The 23,291-nt window shown below is 34.2% G+C and overlaps 1 protein-coding gene across 1 annotated transcript in view; it reads right to left on the bottom strand.

Annotated features, from left to right (window-relative positions):
• Nucleotides 1-23,291, bottom strand: part of SNTG1 (syntrophin gamma 1) — a 311,423-nt gene that overhangs the window by 130,183 nt on the left and 157,949 nt on the right. Inside the window, exons 2-4 of the mRNA XM_053997588.1 lie at nucleotides 21,244-21,298; nucleotides 12,188-12,322; nucleotides 912-968 (exon numbers count right to left, since the gene is read on the bottom strand). Coding sequence (XP_053853563.1) covers nucleotides 912-968; nucleotides 12,188-12,322; nucleotides 21,244-21,270 — 219 coding nt within the window. The 5' untranslated portion in view covers nucleotides 21,271-21,298. The remainder of the gene's footprint in view (nucleotides 1-911; nucleotides 969-12,187; nucleotides 12,323-21,243; nucleotides 21,299-23,291) is intronic.

Below are 23,291 nucleotides of genomic sequence, written 5' to 3'. Positions count from 1 at the left end.
GGGTCAACAAGATAACAGCAAGTGCACAAAGACATTTTTAAAAATTAATACTTCTATTCAGCCATATTCTTATCAATGACAACACAAATGCACATTAATCCTTCTTAGGAGTCACTTATAAGGTCAATACCAGCAGATGTCATAGGAAAATCTATACTTTCACTTTATATGCATAATTTAGGCCTCTTTACATTCATGTGAAGTACACTTCATTTTTTCCATTGCTATCTTGAGACTGAGAACTGCTGTGTTTAGAAGATAAAATTAATCTTGTGTTGTCTACACTCAGACTCAAAGCTAAGGTACGGTTTTCAAAATCATAGATTACTGTGACAAAAACTATTAACCCTTCCTCCCTCTCCTAAAAAGGATCACCTACCCTTGTATACGTTCTTAGAACTTACTGACAAAAGCAAGAACACAGCAACATGATAAATTGCTGTCTGGGCTTGATCTACAGAAAGTTAAACAATATGAGCACACAATAACACTTTCTGTCCCACTAATGAATTGCATGGATTAATGTGGTATTCTTTGTAGCAGAATTGATGAGGAATTTATTGGCTGTTCCTTATGCCTGCCACTGTAATTTAGCGTTCATTAATAACTATTTAAATTAGAGAGAAGCTGAACACAAGTACAGTCTATACAATTGAAAACACTTCACAACTCTTATATCAAACCTTCTACAGAGTTGGTCAGCTTGAATTTTAAGGGAATGATTGCCTTCCAATCCATAGGGCAGCATAGTTCTGGTTGCCTGCTGTAACAGTATTTAACATACAAGAATATATTTCCTGTCTTGTTTCTAGTCCTCTAAAATAGTTTGGACTCATTAACAGTAACACAGACTATATACAAAGACATGCTTTGTGCAATAGGCAATAAATAGACCAAAAATATCATCTTACCTTTATACTTAATCCAAATCCTCCTACAGTCTGTCTTCTTATTGTTACTGTTCTTTCCTGGAAAAAAGAAATCAAGTTTTGCTAGATTTAATGACTTCTGCCAAAACAACTACATTCATACTTCAATAATTTTTTTCAACATTAATTTTTGTTGTTTTAATGAAGTTCTGAGTTCCTGAACTGAAAATCCCATGAAGCCTATGCTCCACAGGAAAAAGACATAGAAGCCTGGAAGAAGAAATTCTGTCTCAAAAAAAAAAAAAAAAAAAAAAAAAAAACCACAACAACAAAAAAAACCAAAAAAAAAGAACAAACCAAACCAAACCAAACCAAACCAAACAAAAAAAAACAAAAAAAAAAAAAAACAAAAAAAAAACCAAACAAACAAAAAAAAAACCCACCAAAATAAATAATTTGTTCAGTTCACACCATCTTAGCACATACTGTGATGCTTAAAAAAAACCCAGAACTTTGGAGTTGGAAAATTATGGTACAACACACACATTTCAGAGGTTAAGGCCTTGACTAGTCCTAAATTGGTCCCACCTGCAGGTTGATCACTACATGTTGAAGTATATACACTGCACTCCTGCAGTGCATTTCCCAATTCAGTTTCATCTGAAAGGAAAACAGCTTGTGGATGGCAAGACCACTCATTGATGTTAACCAAAGCCTAAAAAGTGCACACGTTGCATAAATTCATTTCAAAGAACAGTAATGATCCAAATTAAAAAAAAAACAAAACAAAACAAAACAAAAAAAAACCAAAACAAACCCAAAAAAAGAACACAAAAACCAAAACCACCAGAAGCTAATACAAGAACAGTCACTGTTGATCTCATACCAATGGTTTAAAAATCATAACCCATAACCTACAACTATTAAAAGCAGCCCATCTTTTTTCCTTTTATTACTTGTCTAAAAATTTGTGCTGTAAAAACTGTAGGCTACTATCTTTCTCAGATAAGAACATTTACAAAAAAGACTTTTTTGTTTTTTTTCCTACTCTGTCTGTTGACTTTATAACTACAGATCATTTATAATTAGTACATTTAGGTAGTGGTAAAATAATGTATTAGCAGATATACCGTATATCCAGATTCAAATATATCAATTTTATAGATTTTTGAATGTCCTCTACATGTGGTCTAGGTTTTACACTCAATTATATCTATTGCATGGCATAAGTCTGAAAGGATGTTACATTTAACTATTTTTATTTCAGCACAATTAGCATAGATGGTTAGCGTCAGTCAGATTTGTACAGATCAGCAGTGACAGAAAGGATTAAATACATATAGCTGCATTTTTTTCTTCCTTACTTCATTTACAGAAAGGAAAATAAAGGATCTACCATATAAAGGTTTTTCCAGAAAAAGGACATTGTTGAAAATCAAGTCACTTTGTTTCTTTTTTCATATTTGTGGCAAATATGAACTGAGTAACTGTGGAAAGAGCAAGCGTAAACTCATCCAACATTTTGGACTGAAAGACAAAATGGATTACCTAAAATTACACTACCATTTATTAATTTAGGCTAATGCTTGCAAAATGAATAATGTTTGCAAATATTTGCTCTAAGAAAAAGGTATCTATTTTGCTGTTAAATAGCCAAACAATTAAATTTTTATTTTTAACATATACCTCTAAAAACGAACTTTCACAATGCAGGTCCCACAGACTGGGTTCAGGCCATAGACTGTACTTAGAAAACCTCTTGTCTGTCACAGTATCAGATGCAGGTAATGGTGCTGACAATATATTCAGGATAAACCAATATAGGCCAGAGTCTCATGTGCACTCCAAGCTGAGTTTACGTAAATGAACAGAAAACACTCAGCTGTGGCTCCACTGGGAGCTATATTTTTCCTGTTAACTTTATCTTGTTTCCACCTCCAGCTTGTGCTGAACATGAAGTTAAGAACATGAACTTGACTTGTACACTCTAGTCAATATATTCTGTTATTTTTTGTTATACATGTTCAAATCAAATAGAGCACACTTGTGCTAAGATAACATTGAAAAATAGCAACCTTTCACTAAACTGGCTTGAACTGGCTAGTGCTACATCAACCATGAATGGAATAAAGGACAACACACGGATTAAATTTCAAACAAAGTAGCATTCTCAGTGAAAAAACATGTAACCATAAAATCTGTAGTTCATGATATGTCAGTAGTCACTCTAAATACTGGCATCTGAAAATATTCTAAGCTGAAGTCATATTTTTAAAAAACCTAATAGAAAACTATACTGAAGAATATTTCTGTCCTTGTTTTCTTTCTTAACCCAACACGCACCTAAGTACCCATAAAAAAGTACCCACAAAAAAGAGTCAATAAAATATACTTTTTGGTTTTCACGCAAGCAAAGGCAGAATCAAGATAGTCCTGAAAACACCTGATCCAGGGTCTTCCGTGAGTTTGCCAGGGCTGTCTGACAGAAAACTAGAAAGATTTTACACTGGAGTTCAGCATTACTTCTTTATGTGAAAAATACTTCCATGTGTAGCATGGAAGATTTCTAAATAGGCAAAACTGTATAGAAGTCAGGAAGGAAACCAGAAAAATTTCAAGACACTTTTTCAGTACAATACAATTTATCAATTTATTAGAGGGTTTTTTTCTAGTATTTTTCTAGTTTCTTTTCTATCTTCATTGAAATTTGATCTTAAATATTTTGGGACCAGAGAGTTACTGAACTGAATTTCACTTCAAAAACATATTGCAAACTAGATTCACTTGAGTGATGTGTAATATGCAAAGAAGGCATTGCATTGTATTTCATCTAGGCTAAGTCAACACACCTCTCAGTCTTACAATAAAGAAATAATACTTTGTTTATTTGCAGAATTACATTTTCTTTACATCAAGTTAGCTAACAATAACATGCAAATGACCTTCAAAAGTACAAATCAGAATTACATACAAGTTGTATATTTCTTTAGTGAACCATCAATAATCCCCCAGTCTGCAATATAAAACCCCATATAAACCTTACAGTGAAACAGTCTTTCCAGAACAGATAGAAGCATTAGACGTTTCATACACCTGAATTTTGGTTTGGGATAAAGCCCCAGCTCTAATCAGCCATTGGTCAATGCAAGTTTATTTTTGTAATTGATAAATTTTTGTAATCTATAAAGAAAAATAAACACATTCAATCCTGGTGAGTCAAAGCAGGTGCCCAAATTAGGTATTAATCTTCATCGAGTACAGAGGCAGGATGTCAAATTTAACTGAAGAAAGATAAATCCCTCCCTTTTGACTTACAAAGTAACTTGAATAAGTATTTTGATGATAGATACTTGCTTTGAAATGTTTTGGCAGAAAACTCCTTTGTCCAGGTAAGTCTTACTTTTGGATTTGCATATGACTTATTTTATGAAACCGTTAAAAACCCCAAACCAAGCTTAACTTCAGTGCCATTTTCAGCCCCGGTGAATGGAATATACCTTGTCAGCAAAGCAATGTAGAGTATTCATGAAGAGTATTTTTATTACAGTGATTAATGCACAAAAGAAATTTAACCAGCAATCTGAAGCAAATTATTTTGTTCTGTTGCCTTTAATTAGCATTTCAAGTGAACAATAACAATAATAAAATGCTTTTCTCTGGTCTAATAGCTTTAAGTTCTTAAAAAGATTTATAACTATTCATTAATAAAACACAGCAAGAACTCTGGAGGCAAAAAATTTTGTACAAGTGATGAAGTGCTCTAAGTAACCTGACTGACTATTTTGTTGTTCAGGTTAAAAATATTGAAATTGATTCTCTATTAGTATTTTTATGTTTTCCCCTCTTTTTCCACCACATGATATTCTATGAATTTGCAGTGGTTTTGCAAATTCCAAAAGCAACTTCAACTCCAAGTTTACAAAATAAAACTTTGTTGAGATTAAAAGATACTTAGTTCACTATCAAAACTACACAAAGTGTTCTGTGAGCTTGTAATTCCATTTTCACATTTGTTATCTACATTATACCAAACAGAAGGAAGGTTAGAGCTCCTAGGACTCTTAAAAGCAAGATTCAGAGTAGTGTTCTTGCTGTTTCCTGGAACAGAACAAAAGTAGTTATCATTTTATTGAAAAACACAAAGCTGCTGCCATGCTGTCAGCATTTTCCATGTGTCTCAGAAAATTGATTGGAAAGGACAGCAAAGAGTTTTGCCAAAAAAAAAAAAAAAATTCTTCCTAAGAGCTATGCAGTGAAACAGAAACAATGTTTTCGAGTCTTTCTTTAAAGAGCTACTAAAATTTCTTAAAATCCATATGATCTTCTGGGGAACATAAATGTCATCATAAGTGAGATCAGAAGTGAAGAATGACCAAGTGAGCACAAAGCTACAGTAAATAATGAGGAAAGGAAAACAGAGAATCCTAGGTAATCATTAACTATTTATATTTAGTCAAGAGTTAATGTTATTTTTTAGTTACATCTTGGAGCACAGTAAAAATTCAAATATTTCCTACACACTGGTATGTGATGTAAAAGAAAGTTTGTAATTATTTAACGGACTCTTAAAAAATATTTAGTTAGTAATCTTTTCAAACTATCTGTCTTGTATAATATAAAGCAGTCATATAATGGGATCTAATAATCCAATAATGTGTCTCTATCAAAGAAGTCAAATACATGTTGAACAAAAGGATGAAGAAAATTCAAAAATCTTCACAAAACTGAATTAACAGCATGTGAAACTTGAATATACAATTTCTCAACCTTTTTCCCAGTGTGTGGTTATTCATCTGGTGAGTCTGGATATTGATCTTAAAAGAGTAAAGGTATAAAGAATTAGTTTGTCTAGGTACAGGCAGAAAACAAGACCTCTCTTTTCAGAGGATTAGAAGAGAGACCAAGGTATTTTACATATGGAAGAACATGATAAAAAGCTGAAAGGTTTGCAGCACAAAACAGGAGGCGGGGAAAAAAGGAATAGACATGGAGAGGAATCTACAGTAGCACAGTCACATGGAAAGATGTAGGAGGAAAAAAAGGAGGAAAATATTAGAACGTAAATTTTAAAATGTAATAGTATAAGGATAAAATCAATACATTGGCAGCAACTTCATAGATCAACCTGTTAACATTTGATGCCACAATACATTCAAGGGCACACTCTCATATAGTTTCTCAGGTATTAGTAATCCTACTACATTTTTAAATAAGAAAACATAATGAGGATTTTTAAATTTTTATTTAATCATTGCATATATTTTCAAGGTTTTAAGTCCTCTTTTTGGTAATGCTTTGCTCTTTCTTAGTGACATTTCTTTGGATTAATTTACTTTGGCAAGATTTATACTCATTCTGAGTGTAAAGGACCTAGGACACAGGTCAGTCACATTTCCAATTTGAATTAATAGCATTAACAAGGTTTGCCAGCACACTTGCTCATCTGCTAACAACTTCCATCATGTGGCATTTGAAGCTCGTCTCATTATTTCAGTTCCTCGTGCAACTGGAGGAGGCTGGCAGTAAGGGAGGGCTGCAACATGCCTGGTCAACTGGAAATCCCCCTTCCTCTGTGTCTGTGCTGGAGACTGAGGGTGGCAAACACAGTGGTGTCATGCAGGCTGCTAACAGTGACTAGAATAAAAAAAAAGATCTCAACCCTTCATTTGTTCTTACTTCAAAATGTTTCCAGTCCTGCCGCCTATGCTTGAAAGCTGAAACATTCACCTAAATATCTACTTATAAAATTTCTACTCATATGATGGATTCACTTCAGAAGTACAGCATTTGTTAATACAGAAATAAAAGAGAAAGAAACCTATAAACGCATGGTCAGGATCTGAACTCCCACTAGGTATGGTAGGGAACATTCTCTGTAGTTTCCAGCTACTGCCTTCCATCATCCACTGCCATCAAAGTTTTGGCTTCTCTGAGTTTTTTCTGATTTGCAATATTTTTCTTTCTTCTGAAGGAAAAGCCTTCTTCCAATGAGGAAAAGTCATTTTCTTCCAAATCTGGCATTATAAATGGCATTTTTAACCTCAGCTCATTGCTATGCTTTTTACTTTAAAGTAGCTGCAGAAAAATAAGCTGCCTTAGACTTTCCTAAATAATCATATTTACATCTGTCAGGTTGTCACTTTAAAGCTGTCCAGATTGGCAGGGAAAAAAACTTACCCCCCATCTGATAGATACTTGACGACTTCAGTGAAAAAATGGATTCACTCCACTGAATAGCTGACAGATACCAAAAAGATAAAAAAACCCAAAGATTCTTACTGGTAGCTTTGTGAAGGTAACAAGAATGAAAAGTGCTAAAAAGGTGACCTATCTATGCACATATTTGCAATTCTCGAGACAAGGAGTTCCATTTTGGCATTGTTTAAAATAGTCAATCACACATCAGAATAAAAATTGTAAATAAAGAAAATAAAGAAAATAAGTCAAAACTATTATTTACCATTTTAAGCTTTTAATTTTTTTTCTTCTATTTCTATTCATTAGAATTGCTAATGTTAATTGAACCTTTTTTACCAACACAAAAATATATACAAGAAAATTCACAATTTTCAAAAGAGAACAATCCAATGTAACAGATACAAAATTAATTCTCAGGAAGTCTCAAAAAATTAAATATTCAAGCAAGGAAAATTTAATAGCTTCATGTGACTTCTCAGGCATGTCATCATTAAATGATGTGTTCTGAATTTAAATTTATTCTTAAAAATTATTAATAACTGCATTACTGAAATAAAAAAACAAGAAAAACATTGTATTGTGTAAAGTTTTTAATTAAAAAGACTTTTTTAATAAAAAAACTAAAAAAAAGAAAATCTGTAACAACCAAATTTTTTTAATACTTTATAGGCTTTGCATATATTTATGAACCTTTCAGCACTTGATTTTACAATAGCATATGGACAACCCTAAAAGTGAAACTTTTTTTTTTTTTTTTTTTTTTTTTTTTTTTTTTTTATGCTTACAGTAAAAAAAAAAACGTGTTTAACAATAACAGAAAACAGATCTGGCTGCAGTGCAACACTTTGAGACAGTGTTACATCCTGGCCTTAGTAAAGGTGTTTATTGATAGTATTTTCTTCATCCCAAAACCAATTACAGTCCATAGGCCACATTTAGATACAATTGCATCAACATCACTTAAATGCTTGGACAAATGCCATGCTACTCTGAGAGCTGTTGCTCTATCAATTCACAAAAAAAAAAAACAAACACATTCATTCACTTTTTGTTAATATTGAGTTATGACTGACCTTCACACAAATTTTCCCTAAAGATCCTTAATTAAAAAATCAAACCACTAAAAGAACTTCTTAAAGTTCAATTAATTAATGCATTTACTACAGCAGCATAGAAATAAATTACTAGAAAAAGATGTGACTCATCTGTATGTTATCATCAGGTGAGTTAGCAGTATTTTGTAAAATCTATGACCCTTTAAAAGATGATTTAATACAATTTTGTAAAAATGTAAACTACCCTGGTAGCTAACAATTTGCCAGCTGCTTGCAGTTTATTTTGATTCTTTTAGAAAAAAGAGTAGCTGATTCAAATCATCCATTCTGTCAGATGGTTCATTGTCATATCCTTAATTTATGGATCTTAGACACACATAGACTCTATGTGTAGAAAAAAATCTGAGTACAATTAATAAACAAAATTTATTAATGAAAAGAAGCAGAAATCTACAGCTTCCTAAATAGATAAACTGCTTATCTTGATACAGCACAATAATAATTTCCCTTGAATTTCAGATGTTCATGAAAGATGATAGAAATGTGAGGATTAACTCTAAAATAAAAATATTGATTCTGGAATGGCAAATATTAAAACCTTTCCTAGGAACAAATCTACTTCAGATAAGCCATACCTTAGGCTATCTCCTCTCCCATCATAATTTTCACCAAGTTCAGCATTAGGCTATCCTGGTTAGTCCAAGCTACTTAAATGTATGTCTAAAAAGAGTGGGAGTTGCCTCACTGCACATTGTTATATGGAACACCATACAGCAAACTTCAGTGGGCATAATTTCAGGTAATTAAAGAAATATGCTTAAAAGAATATATAAAGATATTCTACAGTTTTACCATCAATAGTGATGAGGTTCCTAAATGGTTTCATTCAACTCTTTTTGGGACATTTCATAACTGGTCTGGGACAAAAAGGTGTACCTGACCTAAGGGACTTATCTTCCAACACAAGCCACTCCAACTGAGGCATACACTTCCCATAATACAAAACCTCTCTACAGGCAAGGATTTGTTTTGGATTAGTAACAACACCATCTTCTACACTTTGAGTTTCACAATATGCTCTCATCCCACTTTTGGTCATTTGCACTGGAGCTCAAATCTACATTGGATATCTGCTAGCAGCATAATGCTGAACTCATTCCTCTTCTTCCTCTTGGAAAGCAAGACTTTCTTATTACAACTAAAAGAAATATATTTAATACTTATTGATGCAACTGATGCTCAAATTTAGATGTATTCCATGATCATTTGAATGATGGTTGATGCTGTATGTAATTGCTATAGGTACAATTGCTGTAGGACACTCACTAATGCTTATCATTTTTTTCAGCCCACTAAAGAAACAGGTTCTTTTTTTTTAGTCTATAACACTATTTATTTTGCTTATAATCTTTTATGCATTTTATTTTCTTATTCCAAACTGTACACAACAAAAGAAGAAACAATGTTTCTTTGCATCTCTGGAAACTAGAACTGTCTAACACCAAAAGGAAGTGTTCCAAATTAAGAACTAGATCCTTATCCCATACACTCACATTAAACAGCACTTCATTCCTAAGGAGACATTGATTTTATTTAGATTATTCCACAGGATGCAGATCTGGATGCTGCTGGAACGTTAAGTGCCTGTTTAAAGTCTGTCCTACACAGAGGAGCATGCAAATTGATTCAGACTCAACAAACAGAAGAGATGCTGTTCTGAGCTAGAAACACAGTAATAGCCTTTCGTTCCATACAGTGCAGCAGTGATAAAGCAAAACCTTATAATCAAATTATTTAAAGATTATTTATTTAAATGGATTAAAAATTTACTGTAGCTACTTGTCTGCAAAATTTAAGAATACTATTGTTCCTCAGTTACAAATTTTATTTTTATGCTTAAAGAGTTTATTCTCTGAGGCATTTAGTGTCAGTTGCTAATGAAAACCCTTGCTTTGTAGAATTCAGGTAAAAGAAAGATAAATGCAGTCAGTTATCCAGAATGACAGAAAGAACAGAACAAAATAAACCAAACGAAGTAAAACATAGGAAAAATAAGCAAACAAACAAATCAAACCTAATAAATCAGGAATAAAACTGAGGAAAAATAGAAAAAAAAAAGGAAGTCTGTGGGACTTGAGTGATTAAAGAATACAATCAAGGTACATTATTCCAGATTATTTAAATTGCCTGTGACAAAAGGACAGTTAACTGTCTGTGAAATGCCAATCATCCTTAGTTGGAATGAACCTACTGCTAAAAAATCTAGTCTTAATCCCAAAGGAAATCAGAGTAAAGTGCTCAAAAATCACTACTCCAACAATGACACTTCCAGGAAAAAGAAACTCCACATCAACACACTAATATCAATCAGTTAATGAGTTATGCATTAATATGCAAATAACATGGGGGAATTTAACTGGGAAGCAAATAATCCATTATTTTCTACAAAGCCTTTGCAAAACTAAGGAGAGAAATACTGTAAGAGAAAGCCTTGCTGTGAAAAGGCAAAAATAAATTAATATGCATTTCATGAAGACATTTAAATAACAAGTTCAGCAGGATATTACAGATATTACAGCAGAATAATGAAAGTCATATTTCTGAGTGATAAAATCTTTTAATAAATAAAGTCAGAATGGTGTTGGTGGAATAATGGTGCCACACTGTATGCTGCTAATTGAACAACTACAGCTTGAGCTTGAACTCATAACTCTTTCTTCTATCCTGGCTGCTGGATGTCCTGTCTATTGAGGAGCAGAGGAGTCTGATTGGTAAAAAGAGCATCTATATTCCACATAAAGGGTACAGACCTATATTAGCAAACTGCATTTGTTCATCATGAAACAGTCAGAAGCTAATGTCAGATTTGTCAAGCAAATAAACCCAGACTCTATGAGTCTCTAAGCAATGCGTTCCTCTTGTTTCAGAGCAATGCTCCAAAGAATTCACCTTGAGATATTCATAATCACGAGAAGGACAATTTGATACATTTTTTCATTAATCTTTCACACTCTTTGCACTGCTAACATTCTACCAATTTATTTTTCATTTGTGTTTTCTATCTTTTTATTATGCTTGTATTTAGAGATGTATGTGGCAACAGCAGCAATTAAATAACAAAACAGATATAATAGCATTAACAAAACATTTGTATGAACAGATATCCCACTACTATGCCTCACAAGATTTAACACGAAATTCTGTGATTATTTTATTTATCTCAAAGGGAGACCAGAATGTTTATGATAGTTTCACATAAATCTTAAAAATATCTCTATAAAATAAAATTACAGTATCTATAAAAATGTCAATAGAAATTAATACTATATGTTTTCTATTATTTTTGTACCTATCTCCTAATATTAAATAAAAACTTTTCATTACAATAGCTCTAAACCCTACAATATTATTCTATATAAAATTTTACAGATCTTACAAATAGTTGTAGTTTCTCATGCACAAAATTCAATATGATGCTTAAATAAGGGATCTGACACATCATGTAAAAACAGTAATACATAAACCCCTTTATCCCACTGTTCCATCTCTGTTAACATGATATGCTGTTAAAGCTCACAGATATGCTTAAAGCTCAACATATGCTGTTGACTCTCACAGCATTCCTGAAGCCTAGTGCTGGGCTACCACAGGAAGGAACCCAAGCAACGGAGGATATAAGGTAACTCCTCTACCAGAAAAGCCCTGCCATAATTATTTCATCAACTCCACAGGCAATACTCAGATACATAATTACATTGATATCTGTACTGCCTGCAAAAACCACTGCTCATGTCATTCCTCCCACATCCATTGGCTCCAATACCTAAGGGTGAGTGAAGAGAAGCAGTACTGCAGTCATGCATATACCTTATTATGTTATTGCTGCTTCCTAGGTGAGTATTGATAATACTTACTCACAAAAGAATCATTAAAATACACTTAGTGTTAACAGTACAAATCCAGGGGAGCAAATGCATACAGATGCATGTATGCACCCCCACACACATACACACAGCACTTTTTCTTTGTAAAGAACATCTTAAAGAATAAATAAAAACTACTTACACCAGAATAGAAAGGCTCACCAGACACACAGATCACATCCTGCTCCTGGATCATCAAAATATCTTTGGCTAAGTGCAGTCGCACTTTGAAAGGCTCCTGGTTACCATCCTGCAGCAAACAAACCCCTGTCTTTGTCTTCAAAGGAGGGAATAAAGAAAAAAAAGTTATTTTCAGTTAGCACTTAGAATTGTTAGAAGTGGTATTTTGAATAAGAATACTTGATAGATAGGTACAGTCACCATAAACATGTCAACAAATACCCAAAACTATTTTCAATGATCACTGCATTTACTGTGTTTAGACTAAAAGATAACAAATGTTACAGTAGTAAATATTAAAGGCAGATTTTGCAATTATAAGGTGATATTTCACCCATGATGATTTTGTGAAACTCCTTCCAAATTGCTTCAAATCAGCTGTGCTCTTATTTTCTGTCTTTTCATTAAAAGATGAAACATCCCACTTGGACACGAAATAAAAATTGATCCTCCATATATTACACCATGTTTGACTCAGAAACACGTACAATGACACCTCCAAAGTATCCAGATGTGAGTACCAACAGCTACATGAACCCAGCTGTGGGCTATTTATTCCATGTCTGTGAATACGACATGGATTTAACTTTTTTATGGTCCTTTTCAAATGAGGATGCTGAGCTAAGAATAAGAGAAAATAAATCAAATACTAAAAGTCCCTGTAGTAACTTAGTTCTGGCTCCATTTTTGTATTTTACAAAATTTATGGCTAAAGATCAGGAAATCTGTAGGATTCCTCAATTTATAATAAATGATTTTCCAGCAATTAACAGTGCCTTTGCAGTAGTATCTACTTGCACTATGTTTTGGGGCATTATAGATGAGAGGGTGAGCACTGAAAAAGTTGGCATGTGAAAGTACCATCAGTATTTAATTTTCCCTGCAGATTATGTTGAAAATAGCACTCTTTGTAACATTTCATCAATGGACGAAATTCCTACTGATAGAGCACGTTTTTTAATATGAGAAATCTGCTTACAAACAATCTAAAACCTTCGCCGTACAAGTAATTTATCACCATAAGTATTTGCATAGATATATATATATAGATAGATATAGATATATAGATATATAGATATATATATATACACATATGTACCCCAGATGAAAATTCACATATAAAAGGTATTGAAAACCTTTGACTCACCAGTGCCAATAATAAAACCTTCACTATCTTCACAGAGGTCAGATTTCAATCCAACAACTGTTGAAAAGTTGGCTTAAGAGGAGATCAAGGAAAGAAAAGTATTTCTCTGACCTTTAAGTGCCAAGGTTGACCTGGCTGAATCTGAGGGCTCTTTCTCAGACAAGAGTTTAAAAGAGGATTTGGAAGATCTCCCCACAATGTGCTCTTACATCCATAGCATGGAGAGAACAAACACAAATATGGAACTGATAGTAGGCCACTGGCAAAAGAGAAGTTTAAATCTCTCTCACAGGGCTTTAAAAGAGGTGGTAAGGTCGAGGACAATCTTTAAATAGCTCTATATAGTATTCTCCACTGACAAACTGTTCTGTCACTTCTGCTCCATACTCAACACTCAAACTTTGGAAATTGTTTTTTTTGGATGCCAGGAGGGAGCAAATGTGCATAACTGAGCCATGACTTTGAATGTGGCTCTGACATTGTTTTTATTCTTTTTAATCTAGGTAAGAAGAAGAAAAGAATGAAGAGCTCCATGCATTGAACTCACACTGAGGAGAGTCGAACCTCCAGTCAACAGTCATCCTACACCATTTTTCTAACATTAAGGTGTCCTTTTTTTTTTTTGTGAATAGGATAAGACAGAAACTGATTAATGTGCATAGACAAAATAAATGGGTCACAGAAGGAGTTAGGTTTTCAGTACCACTGAAAAATTATCTCATATCATATATAAAATGTTACACAATTAAAACAAAGAGTGGTCATGTCCTTGGAACTTCTAAGATGCCTCCTCTCTCCTTGAAGTTGTGAAGGAAGCAGTAAATGACCATGGAAGTTGAACAATTGGATTGAAAATAATTATGGTCAAACAAAGGGGTTGAAACTTAAAAATGCCTGTTTTCTGCAGCAAAGTTTGCAATATGCCTTTCCTTCTCCCTGGAAAACTGGCAATAGAATAAATTCTGCATCTCATAGTAACTCTGCCTTACTTGATTGCACGTTTCTGATTTGGTCAATAACATTATAAAATCCCTAGAGTCTTTCTGCAAAAGCGGAAGGGCTACTTTATAGGAATTAGAGGCAACCACAGCAGGCACAATTAGATATTAGAATACAATTAAAATTCAAGTCAGTTTCTAAATGCATATGAGCTGAGCTTATTCAGCCTGAACAAGCAAATCAAACTTGGGAACAGCAAAATATTTTGGCCCTTGGAAAGATTGATCACACACACTCAGAGACCTTATTTACATCACACATTTTAAAATGTAATGAACCACTTTACTGTCGTTGGGTTTTATGAAAGCTAGTTTACAATACAGTTCAAAATTAAATCTTCAATTATACTAGCTCCTTCCCTCTCCAACCTGACAGCTGCATTAACCATGTTAAGGAGAAGAATGTAGTTGAGTTTCATTAGGTAGCTTCAAAAGAAGACCTTGAGAAAAAAAGACTGGAATTAAATAGTTTCATTTTTGTCTGTTAAAACCTCTTTCTTGCTGCTCTCACCTACCCCCTTCAAAGTGTTTCACAAACTGAGTAAAATAAAGATATGAGATCCTGTTCCAGAGCTGGAAATTAGGGAAGACAACCTGTGTATGTACTTTTATGTAAACTGCTGCACACATCAACATTTTTTATTTGTGTGGCCCCAGCAAAATTATTCTGATCAGCTGTATAGCCTACAGGCCTTCCCCCCTCTTACATTTGAAGAGCTTAGATGGTGTGTATGTGTGTGTTTATGTGTGCATGAGGTGTGAGAGTGCAGAGCTATGGCTGATATTGGCTTTTGTTCCTGATACCAATTTTTAAGAGATTCCATGTGAGGCTGCGCTGTTCCCTCCAAGCCTTCCTCATGTCACTGGCAGAGAGCTGAGCCCCACTCCTGTCTTACAGCAACAGGACACAAACAGCTCATTGGCTGAGCTGCTGGGCCATGCCAGGCATCCCTTTGTGCTCAAACGTGTGGTACACTGCATCACCTCCCAGTGAATATGCAGAGAGAAGCTGAGAACAGTTTGCTAAGCCAACAAACCTTGACTGAGCCCAAATCACCAAGAACATCACCTTACTTATAGAGTTGGGCTCCTGTGCTGCAAAGATGGGAAGGAAACTGAGTGTTTGAAGTTGCACATTTTTATGAAGCGGAGGAGGTGTGTTAAGGAATGCATATGGAAGCATTGTAAAGAGGTGAAAGAGTTTCCATATGAGACAAGAGCCTGTGGCTTCCAGCAAAAGCAGTGATGAAGGAAGGTAGTGGTACCTAAGTAACAGATGCAGTGAATGTTGCACCCACACAAGACTGCCTTTGTCATCTCATTCCACACAGTTTCAAGCTGAGTTAGATAAGAACACTGATGTGGCAAGAGCTGATGTCCTGGGAACTGCTTACAGCTCCTGAACTAATATAATTACAAGAGGGGTTGAAAACTAATCTCCTTTTTCTTCGTCACATCAGTCTGTGGTGAATTTTCTGCTTCAGGTCACTATCAGAGAACAGCAGACTGCTTTTCCAGAGAATATTGTCACACTCTAATCATTATTAGCAATAGGGCAATGAAAAAAGGCCACTTAAAAATTATACCCTGACTTACAGCACATTGTCCATAGGGGCTGTGTAAAAGATCCAGCCTAAAGATTCCTTTCCTAAAAGGAATTTAGAAATTCTTACATACTAAAACAAACATTCCACATTTGTTAAATGGCCTTCACAAATATTTAAGAATTAATTTCAGAGAAAATACACATGAAAACTACAGTTCCTACATTTATACTAGCAGCAGCGTACCTACATAACACATACCAAAAAAAAAAATACTGCAGGAGAAACATTATTAAAGTTACCTGTTGATTTAGAAGTAAATTTCCTGCAGAACTTCCAAAATATTTTTTTTTTTTTTAATTTACCTGGCCTATTCAAATCTGCTTGCAGATTTTCTGTTGATTTTTTTTTTCATTTTATGTCTTTGGTTTTCTTCTTGTCATTTATGACAAGGAAAAAAATTCTAAAGCATTTCCTATGTTTTGTTCTCAAGGAGAATTTCTCAGTCTTTCAGGCAATTTTAAATACTTGTAATTAGTTTTCAAGACATGGCTATATCTTCTCCTTTCTGCTACTTTATCTATGTCTTTGGCCCTACAGTAATAAAATTATTTATTTGGCTTTGCTTCTCATAGTTTCATATGAGAAGGAAGACTTCAACAAATATCCCAGAATAGTTTAGTCCACGAACAAGTGGAAGAAAGAAAGAGGGGGAAAGAAAAAATCTCAGCACATTTTCTATGCAAGGTGACCTGGATTCTAAGTTTCTACTTCGACTGTTATGTCCTAAAAGAAAGTAAGCCTTTGCAACTTGGTTTTAAGCCTTGAAATTTATTTCTACTATCAAGAACATGATAGCAGTAAGGAGAATGGGTTACAAAACTGCCTAAAATGTGTACCTAGCTCCTTCAGATTAATATCTACCCTTTTGGATGCTTATTTGAACTGAGGCTGACCTCTGAATATTTGGAGATATGCCTGTCACTGCTTCATAATCGTAAGTATAATAATAAAAAAAGGAAATTGAATCAGAGGTTTAAGGAGGCAATGGCATTGGATTTAAGGAGGTAATAGAAATGGATTCAAGAGGCAGGAATATGTGTCAGAACCATATATGGGATGTTTTTTAAATAGTCCAGCTACACATTCTGTGGAGGTATTGCTAGCTTAAGTGAAAAGCACTTATATTGTCAAAAACTGGAATGCAGCCCAGACACACAGGGATGTGTTCAGCTTGTCATTCAGAGCCTCTTCAATCAGATACCAACATTTTCCAATCCAAAGGACAGCAAGTCCATTCCTGCATATGAATTGTACGCTCCAGTCTGAAAGAACTGCAGAAAAATTCCAAATTTGGACTTGAACTTATTTTAATTTGATTTGTCAGGTATTTGCCAGGTAAGTATTTGCTGTGGTATTCTTTCTAAGTGATTTTATTGAAAGAATGAATTCTTATATAGAAAGTCCTTGTTTCATACAGTCTGAAATATAAACTGTAAAATAGACATTTGGAAAAAAATATGTATTTACATAAATATGTTTATATATGAGCATCTCACTAAGCTACAGTACTTTTTCAGAGAGAAAATTTTCTTTTTCTGACACTGTAAGGATGCCACTTTGATGTCTGAGTTGCCAATGAGCTTACTGTGACTACAGAGTTGAACCCAAGAGGTAAGGTAATATAAAATTGAAGGCTATTGTGAGAATATGTATGTTTCTTCATATTTACTTCACCTACTACATTCTTACAGATATTGTAAATAAAGAGTTATTTTCCATCATGTGATTATGAGGTTAAATCATGAGTTGAAGCTTAATTTAAGAAAAATCCCAGAAACCCACAGTATTGCTATTTAACAGGATTTATAAACAAAGGAAAACAGCAGCTTAGCCTGAAATGTGTGAATCAGAAAATGACATAAAGGTGACTAGAAACAGACCAGAAAAGTATATAAAAATATTTAGGGAAGAAATTCACGAGAAAGGTAAATATGGCTTAAAATTTAAAACACATTTTGTTGCAGGAAACCCCCCTCCACCTAGATGGATGTTGAAATAGAGGTCACTGCACCTTTGAGTAACAGAACATATCAAATTATAAAGCTTGTGAAGTCTACAAGAACATTTAAAGAATTCATAAAGCAGAGGACCATCAGTTTACCAATTCAAATTAATCCTTCAAAGAAACAATGGACACTACTGTGAAAACAAATTAATAGAGTGTAAGCAGGAAAATGAATGGGGTATTTATTAACTTAAATAAGTCTGATGGTATATTGGGTGGGGGGAAGTCAAGCTATTAGAAGTAAAGAATGAGATTTCAAAAAGTTAGTTACTTTTTGATAAAGTACATGGAAAAGATGAACTTAGAAAAATCACAGGGTAAAATGTTCTAATGCATTATAATCATCCCAAGTCTTCAATTTCAACAGAAGGATACTTTCACTGCAGAGGACAGTATTATGTCAGAGACTGAGGTTATCTTCCAAGAGATAGTTTTCAGAATATACAATAAGGTCAAGTGAGTACAGGAGAGCGTTTTAAGAACCCAGTGACTCTGTGATTTATGCTCTTGTAAAGTTCAAAAAGCTTGGGATAAAGGGTAAAAGAGAAGCTGGATAGTCTTATGGTTTAGGTATTGCTAAATAGAAGAACCAAAAAAATTGATATATTTGCTGATCAGTGAGGGAAAAGAGCATGGAATATTGAATAATGAAATATGAAACAGTGAAAAAATTCCCACAAGTAGCAAGCACAGAAGCCACATACACAAAAAAAAAAAAAAAAAAAAAAATCACCTCTTCAGATAGCAGGTAGTTTCCCTTAAAAAATGTGTTTATGTGTGTAAGATGTCCTCTTTTTGTAGTACCATTCAAATTGTCTAATGTGGAAGTTATTTTCCTGCAAACTAAAATTACTTTAAGATGCCTTGAAAGGCAGCACAGCCTGAAGATAAGATGCCTGGGGGAGAAAATAATCATTAGGATACTAGAAATCACTTTGAGATTGGAAACAAACTCTACCTGTCTACATATCTGTTTTTAACCTCTCATTATAATAACCCTGACTGCTCCAATCAGATCTGCTGCAGGAACTTAGGCACAAAGTGTACATGCAGGTACCTATAAGGAGACAAGACTATTTCAGTGTCCAAATCTCAAACCAAATCTCACTAGTAGACTCTAGAAGAAATTAGGGATGCATGAAAGCATCAGTACTATGAAAGAACTAAGGTTCCCTCAGAGAACTCCAGTGCACTAGAGCAGCAGTTAATTAGAATGAAAAGTCATTTGAGGAAAAAAAATTGAGTATGTCATGGACACCATGAAAAACATGCTTTAGCCTCAGTGCGTCTATGTGGAAAATTTTGATTTTATGCTAATTGAAACTCAGCTCAAACCATTTACTGCCATTACTAAGGACAGAAGTACCAACAAGAATCTGAGCTGCATTCACCAGTTTGGGATAGCGATCTCAGTTCCTCTGCAGTGTACTGGCTACAACACCAGGATATGCAGATGAAAGGAAACAAACAGAGGAAGAGGGAGAGGAAGATCAGACAGCCAAGATGCTTCACAAAAACTTTTACTGCCATTATCAAAAATTTCTTAGTAACTATTCTTTGTGGTCTCCAAATTATGGAGTTTTTTTTTAGGATGGGTGGAATCATCCTCTCCTTCCCTTGTCTACCATGGAAGCTCTGCAAATCAGCTGATTTTTAAAGAGCTAAATTTGAAATCAATGCCCCCATTAGAAACTAGATACAGAGTGAAACAGATCTGTCAGTGTACTTGCACTGTAAAGGCTAAGATAGGACTCATATGCCAAGTCATCTTTCTGTGGCTGCTCTTGTCATTACGTCTGCTGGACATAGAGTGAATTTAATTGCCACCAAATAGTCCATGGCGTTTAAAGAATAACAATATAAAAAAAAAAAAAAAAATGAAAATAATACTTATCTGAATAAGTGAATTCAAAAAGACATAATAATAATAATAATAATAAAACCAAAACCAAAATGCCCAAACAACATGCTTTAACTCTTGGTCAGCCATGAAGCAGTTAGGAAGTGGGACAACATGACCATTGCATGCTCCTTCCAACTGAAAATACTCTATTTGAAAAGCCAAACCTCAAGATTAATAAGAATGCTTTCTTCCATGCAAATAATATGGGATATATTGCTATAGAATTTACACCGTGCATGCATCTTCTGAGGTATTACAGCCTGATATATACCATCCTGGAAAAACATCACAGTATTCTTTCCCAAAGGCAAGGTTCATTTTAGAGGGTGACTTTTTGACCCTACTACTCCTTTCAGAATGCTGTCATGATTTAGTGTTCTTTAGTCTGCTTATTTTCTCTTCTCCCCTAATTTATTCCAACTGCTTCCCAAGTCAGGTTTTAGCTGCAGTTCTTGATTTTACTGCTCTTCCAATCCCTTAATTTCTATTTTTTCATGGGATCATGGTCACACTTAAAGTTCTATCCAGTATTCTTGTTTCCAGTCCTACCTTTCTAAATGCTGTTTGTGGTTTTCAGTGTACAGGTAATTGTCATGATTTTTTAATTATAATAATGCATTAAAATCAGTACATAATTTGCTGTAAATAGTTCTCACTGTGTCTCAATTGCTGAAGTTGTTAAAATCACGTTAAAAGAATTGTACATAGACAATCACTGAGCAAATAAGATGCCCTTGCTAATGTTTACAAATACATTTTATTTGCTTTCTCTAAGGCAAATTAGTCGAAACACAGAAAGCACTTGCCTCATCTCTAGTGGAGGGGAACTGAAGAACTTTGCATTGACATTAGGAAAGTAATTCTAGACAAAAATTACTCTCTTACTTCACTGAATCTGAATGGAATTGCTTTTCATTTTGGTCACCCTCACAGCTTCCCTTTTCCCCACCCACCTTTTCCCCCATACTTCTGTATTTCCCCCTTGATTCTGCTGGGCAGCACCAGACAGGTTCCTGGCTCCATTGACATTTTTCTTCATGTACAGGCTTTCAGATATAAACAATTCAAGAAGAGCAAAGCTCACACAAAATTTAGCTGCCTGCACCTACATTGTGCATAAAGAGGTAAATGGGAACAGAGGTGAGGTCTAGAGATGAATACACTTGTGCAAATTCTTTCATCTTCTGCTACAAAGTCCATCTGCCACCATTAACTAATCAGCTGAATAACTTATATTTGACTATATAATTCCTAAAACTTCAGGGGAAGAAAAGAGGAAAAAAAAGTATCTTGCATATAAAAAGGATTAAAAGTTCATTGACTTTCATTCTACTATTTGAAAAAAAATCTGATCCTACCTCTTCACAGGCGGTCCTGAAATCCATGTGCTATGACACAGCAAGTGATATTTGTCTAAAATGGAGAGAAAGATTTCATTAGAATGAAAAAGATATATCAAAACATAAAAGTTATCTGTTCTGAGATGAGCCATTGCACTTCTCTTTCCTAGGTCCAGTAATAGCCATTGCTTAAAAGGAGAAATGATCAAAGTTGCAACAGGATTAGGAAGATGTTAGAAGTTGTTCCTGTTCTTATAAAGTACACAACCTGGTTTCATTGAATATAATCAAAGGAATGCTTATGTTCCCACCACCTCCTCCCTTTCACAGGACATTCAAACATACTTTTCTTATTGCAAGTGTAAATTTCTTTCCTTTTATGTTTTCCAATTTTTTGTTTCGTAAGTAAGAGTATACTCAAAAGTATCAAAAATAGAGACAATTAAGTGTTGCTCTTCAGAACAGTCCCTCTCTTTTAAAAAAAGTTTTTTTTGTCTTCTCCCCTAATTAAAAACCATCACTCACCTTTTGTCTCATATTTTATTAATGTACCTAATCTCTCCACAGACGCCACTGTCATTTAAGAGTGTGATTACTTTCCAGAAATATTTAAGAGTTGAAAAACAAATGTTAGGAAAGTCAGGAATACGTGTGAGTGCTGGCAAAATGTCACACCAAATCCTGCGATTATTACTTTGCCTGGCCTTTACTTAAAGTGTATTCATTGCCATGCACACTTATGCATTCATTTATTTATGTGATAAAGCCACTGGAGCAGAGTGTTAGCAGAGGCTACTAACAGTGTCCTGCTGTTGGGTCTGCAATAGAAACACTCATGCATCAGTCAGTAACATTTTCAGGACACACAAAACAGTCCTGGGCAAAACAGTAGTTTCATTCAATGCCTGGAAAAAAAAAAATCCCGTAACAAAATTCTCTCCAGCAAGTATTTTATTGCTATTTTGCATTAATAATCTGCTTGCCATTACTTGTATAGGTATAGTATTCAAAGTTCCAACACAAAATTTGCACCCTTTGCCTAAGTTTAAAATAAAATTTAAAATTCCTCACATAGTACAAAAATTTAAGACCTAATAATTACAATTAAACCTCTTAATAATAATAAAATATTTTCATTATGTCTCTGGATTTATTTTGCTGGCCTGAATGCAGTTTTATTGAACAGCACACATATGAGGTTAATTTTCTCTATTTATTGAGTTCTGCCTGGGTCATAGCCTGTTCTCTAGACTAATTTCTAGCAGATATAGCCTAGGTTGGCTAGGTTACAATTCAGAAATTTGAAAACAACCCATCATCATTCCTTCCTTATCAGCCTTACATGAGCAGCAATATCCAATAACGAACTGCATCTGTAATTCTGCTATCAAAAATGCTCATAAAATCAAGGTCACTAATACTAATTCAAAGATTTTCTCTCTGGTGGGTCAGTCATTGTGCTACAAAGTATGTTTCCTCATAATCTTCATGAACTCTTTTTTCAGCTGAATAAACTGAAGTCAAAAAGAGACTTTACTCACCTTAGGCAAATATTCTGAGGACTAAGCCTTCTGGAACTATAAGAGCATGTGTCTTTGAAACAAACTGAAGTAATGCACAACACTCTCCTTTCTTGGGCCCTGGTCATGGCAGGTCACTAATTCCTACTACAGTCAAAAGTTTATTCTTTTGTGTTATGTTCTGCCTTATTAATAGAAGTTCTTCAAAGTTTGAGTTTGGACAACTTTGCTTCCATAGTCAATGACAATTCCATTTTCATTCTCTTTTAGCTACTCTGATCTAAACAGTGTCTAACCTCGTTCATTTCTATAACTCAGTATGACTCCTTTTTTATTCTTGTTTTTTAGGTATAATGCATTTATTTACTTAATTAAGAAATATTTGCGTTCTCACAGAGAAAAAAAGAATTCTTACTAATAAAATATTGTCTAAAATGGAAAGCTGGAGCTACATAATTCTTAATACAAAACAAAATGCCTTGCAGAGAGTTTATGTGCTTCTCAGGCAGGCAACATCTCAGTAACTAATCTTTGCAATACAGCTGC

Source organism: Vidua macroura, chromosome 1 (assembly GCF_024509145.1).
Source record: "Vidua macroura isolate BioBank_ID:100142 chromosome 1, ASM2450914v1, whole genome shotgun sequence".
Taxonomy (NCBI): Eukaryota; Metazoa; Chordata; class Aves; order Passeriformes; family Viduidae; genus Vidua; species Vidua macroura.
The sequence above is the reverse complement of the archived record's forward strand: the minus strand, read 5'-3'. Positions and strand labels throughout refer to the sequence as shown.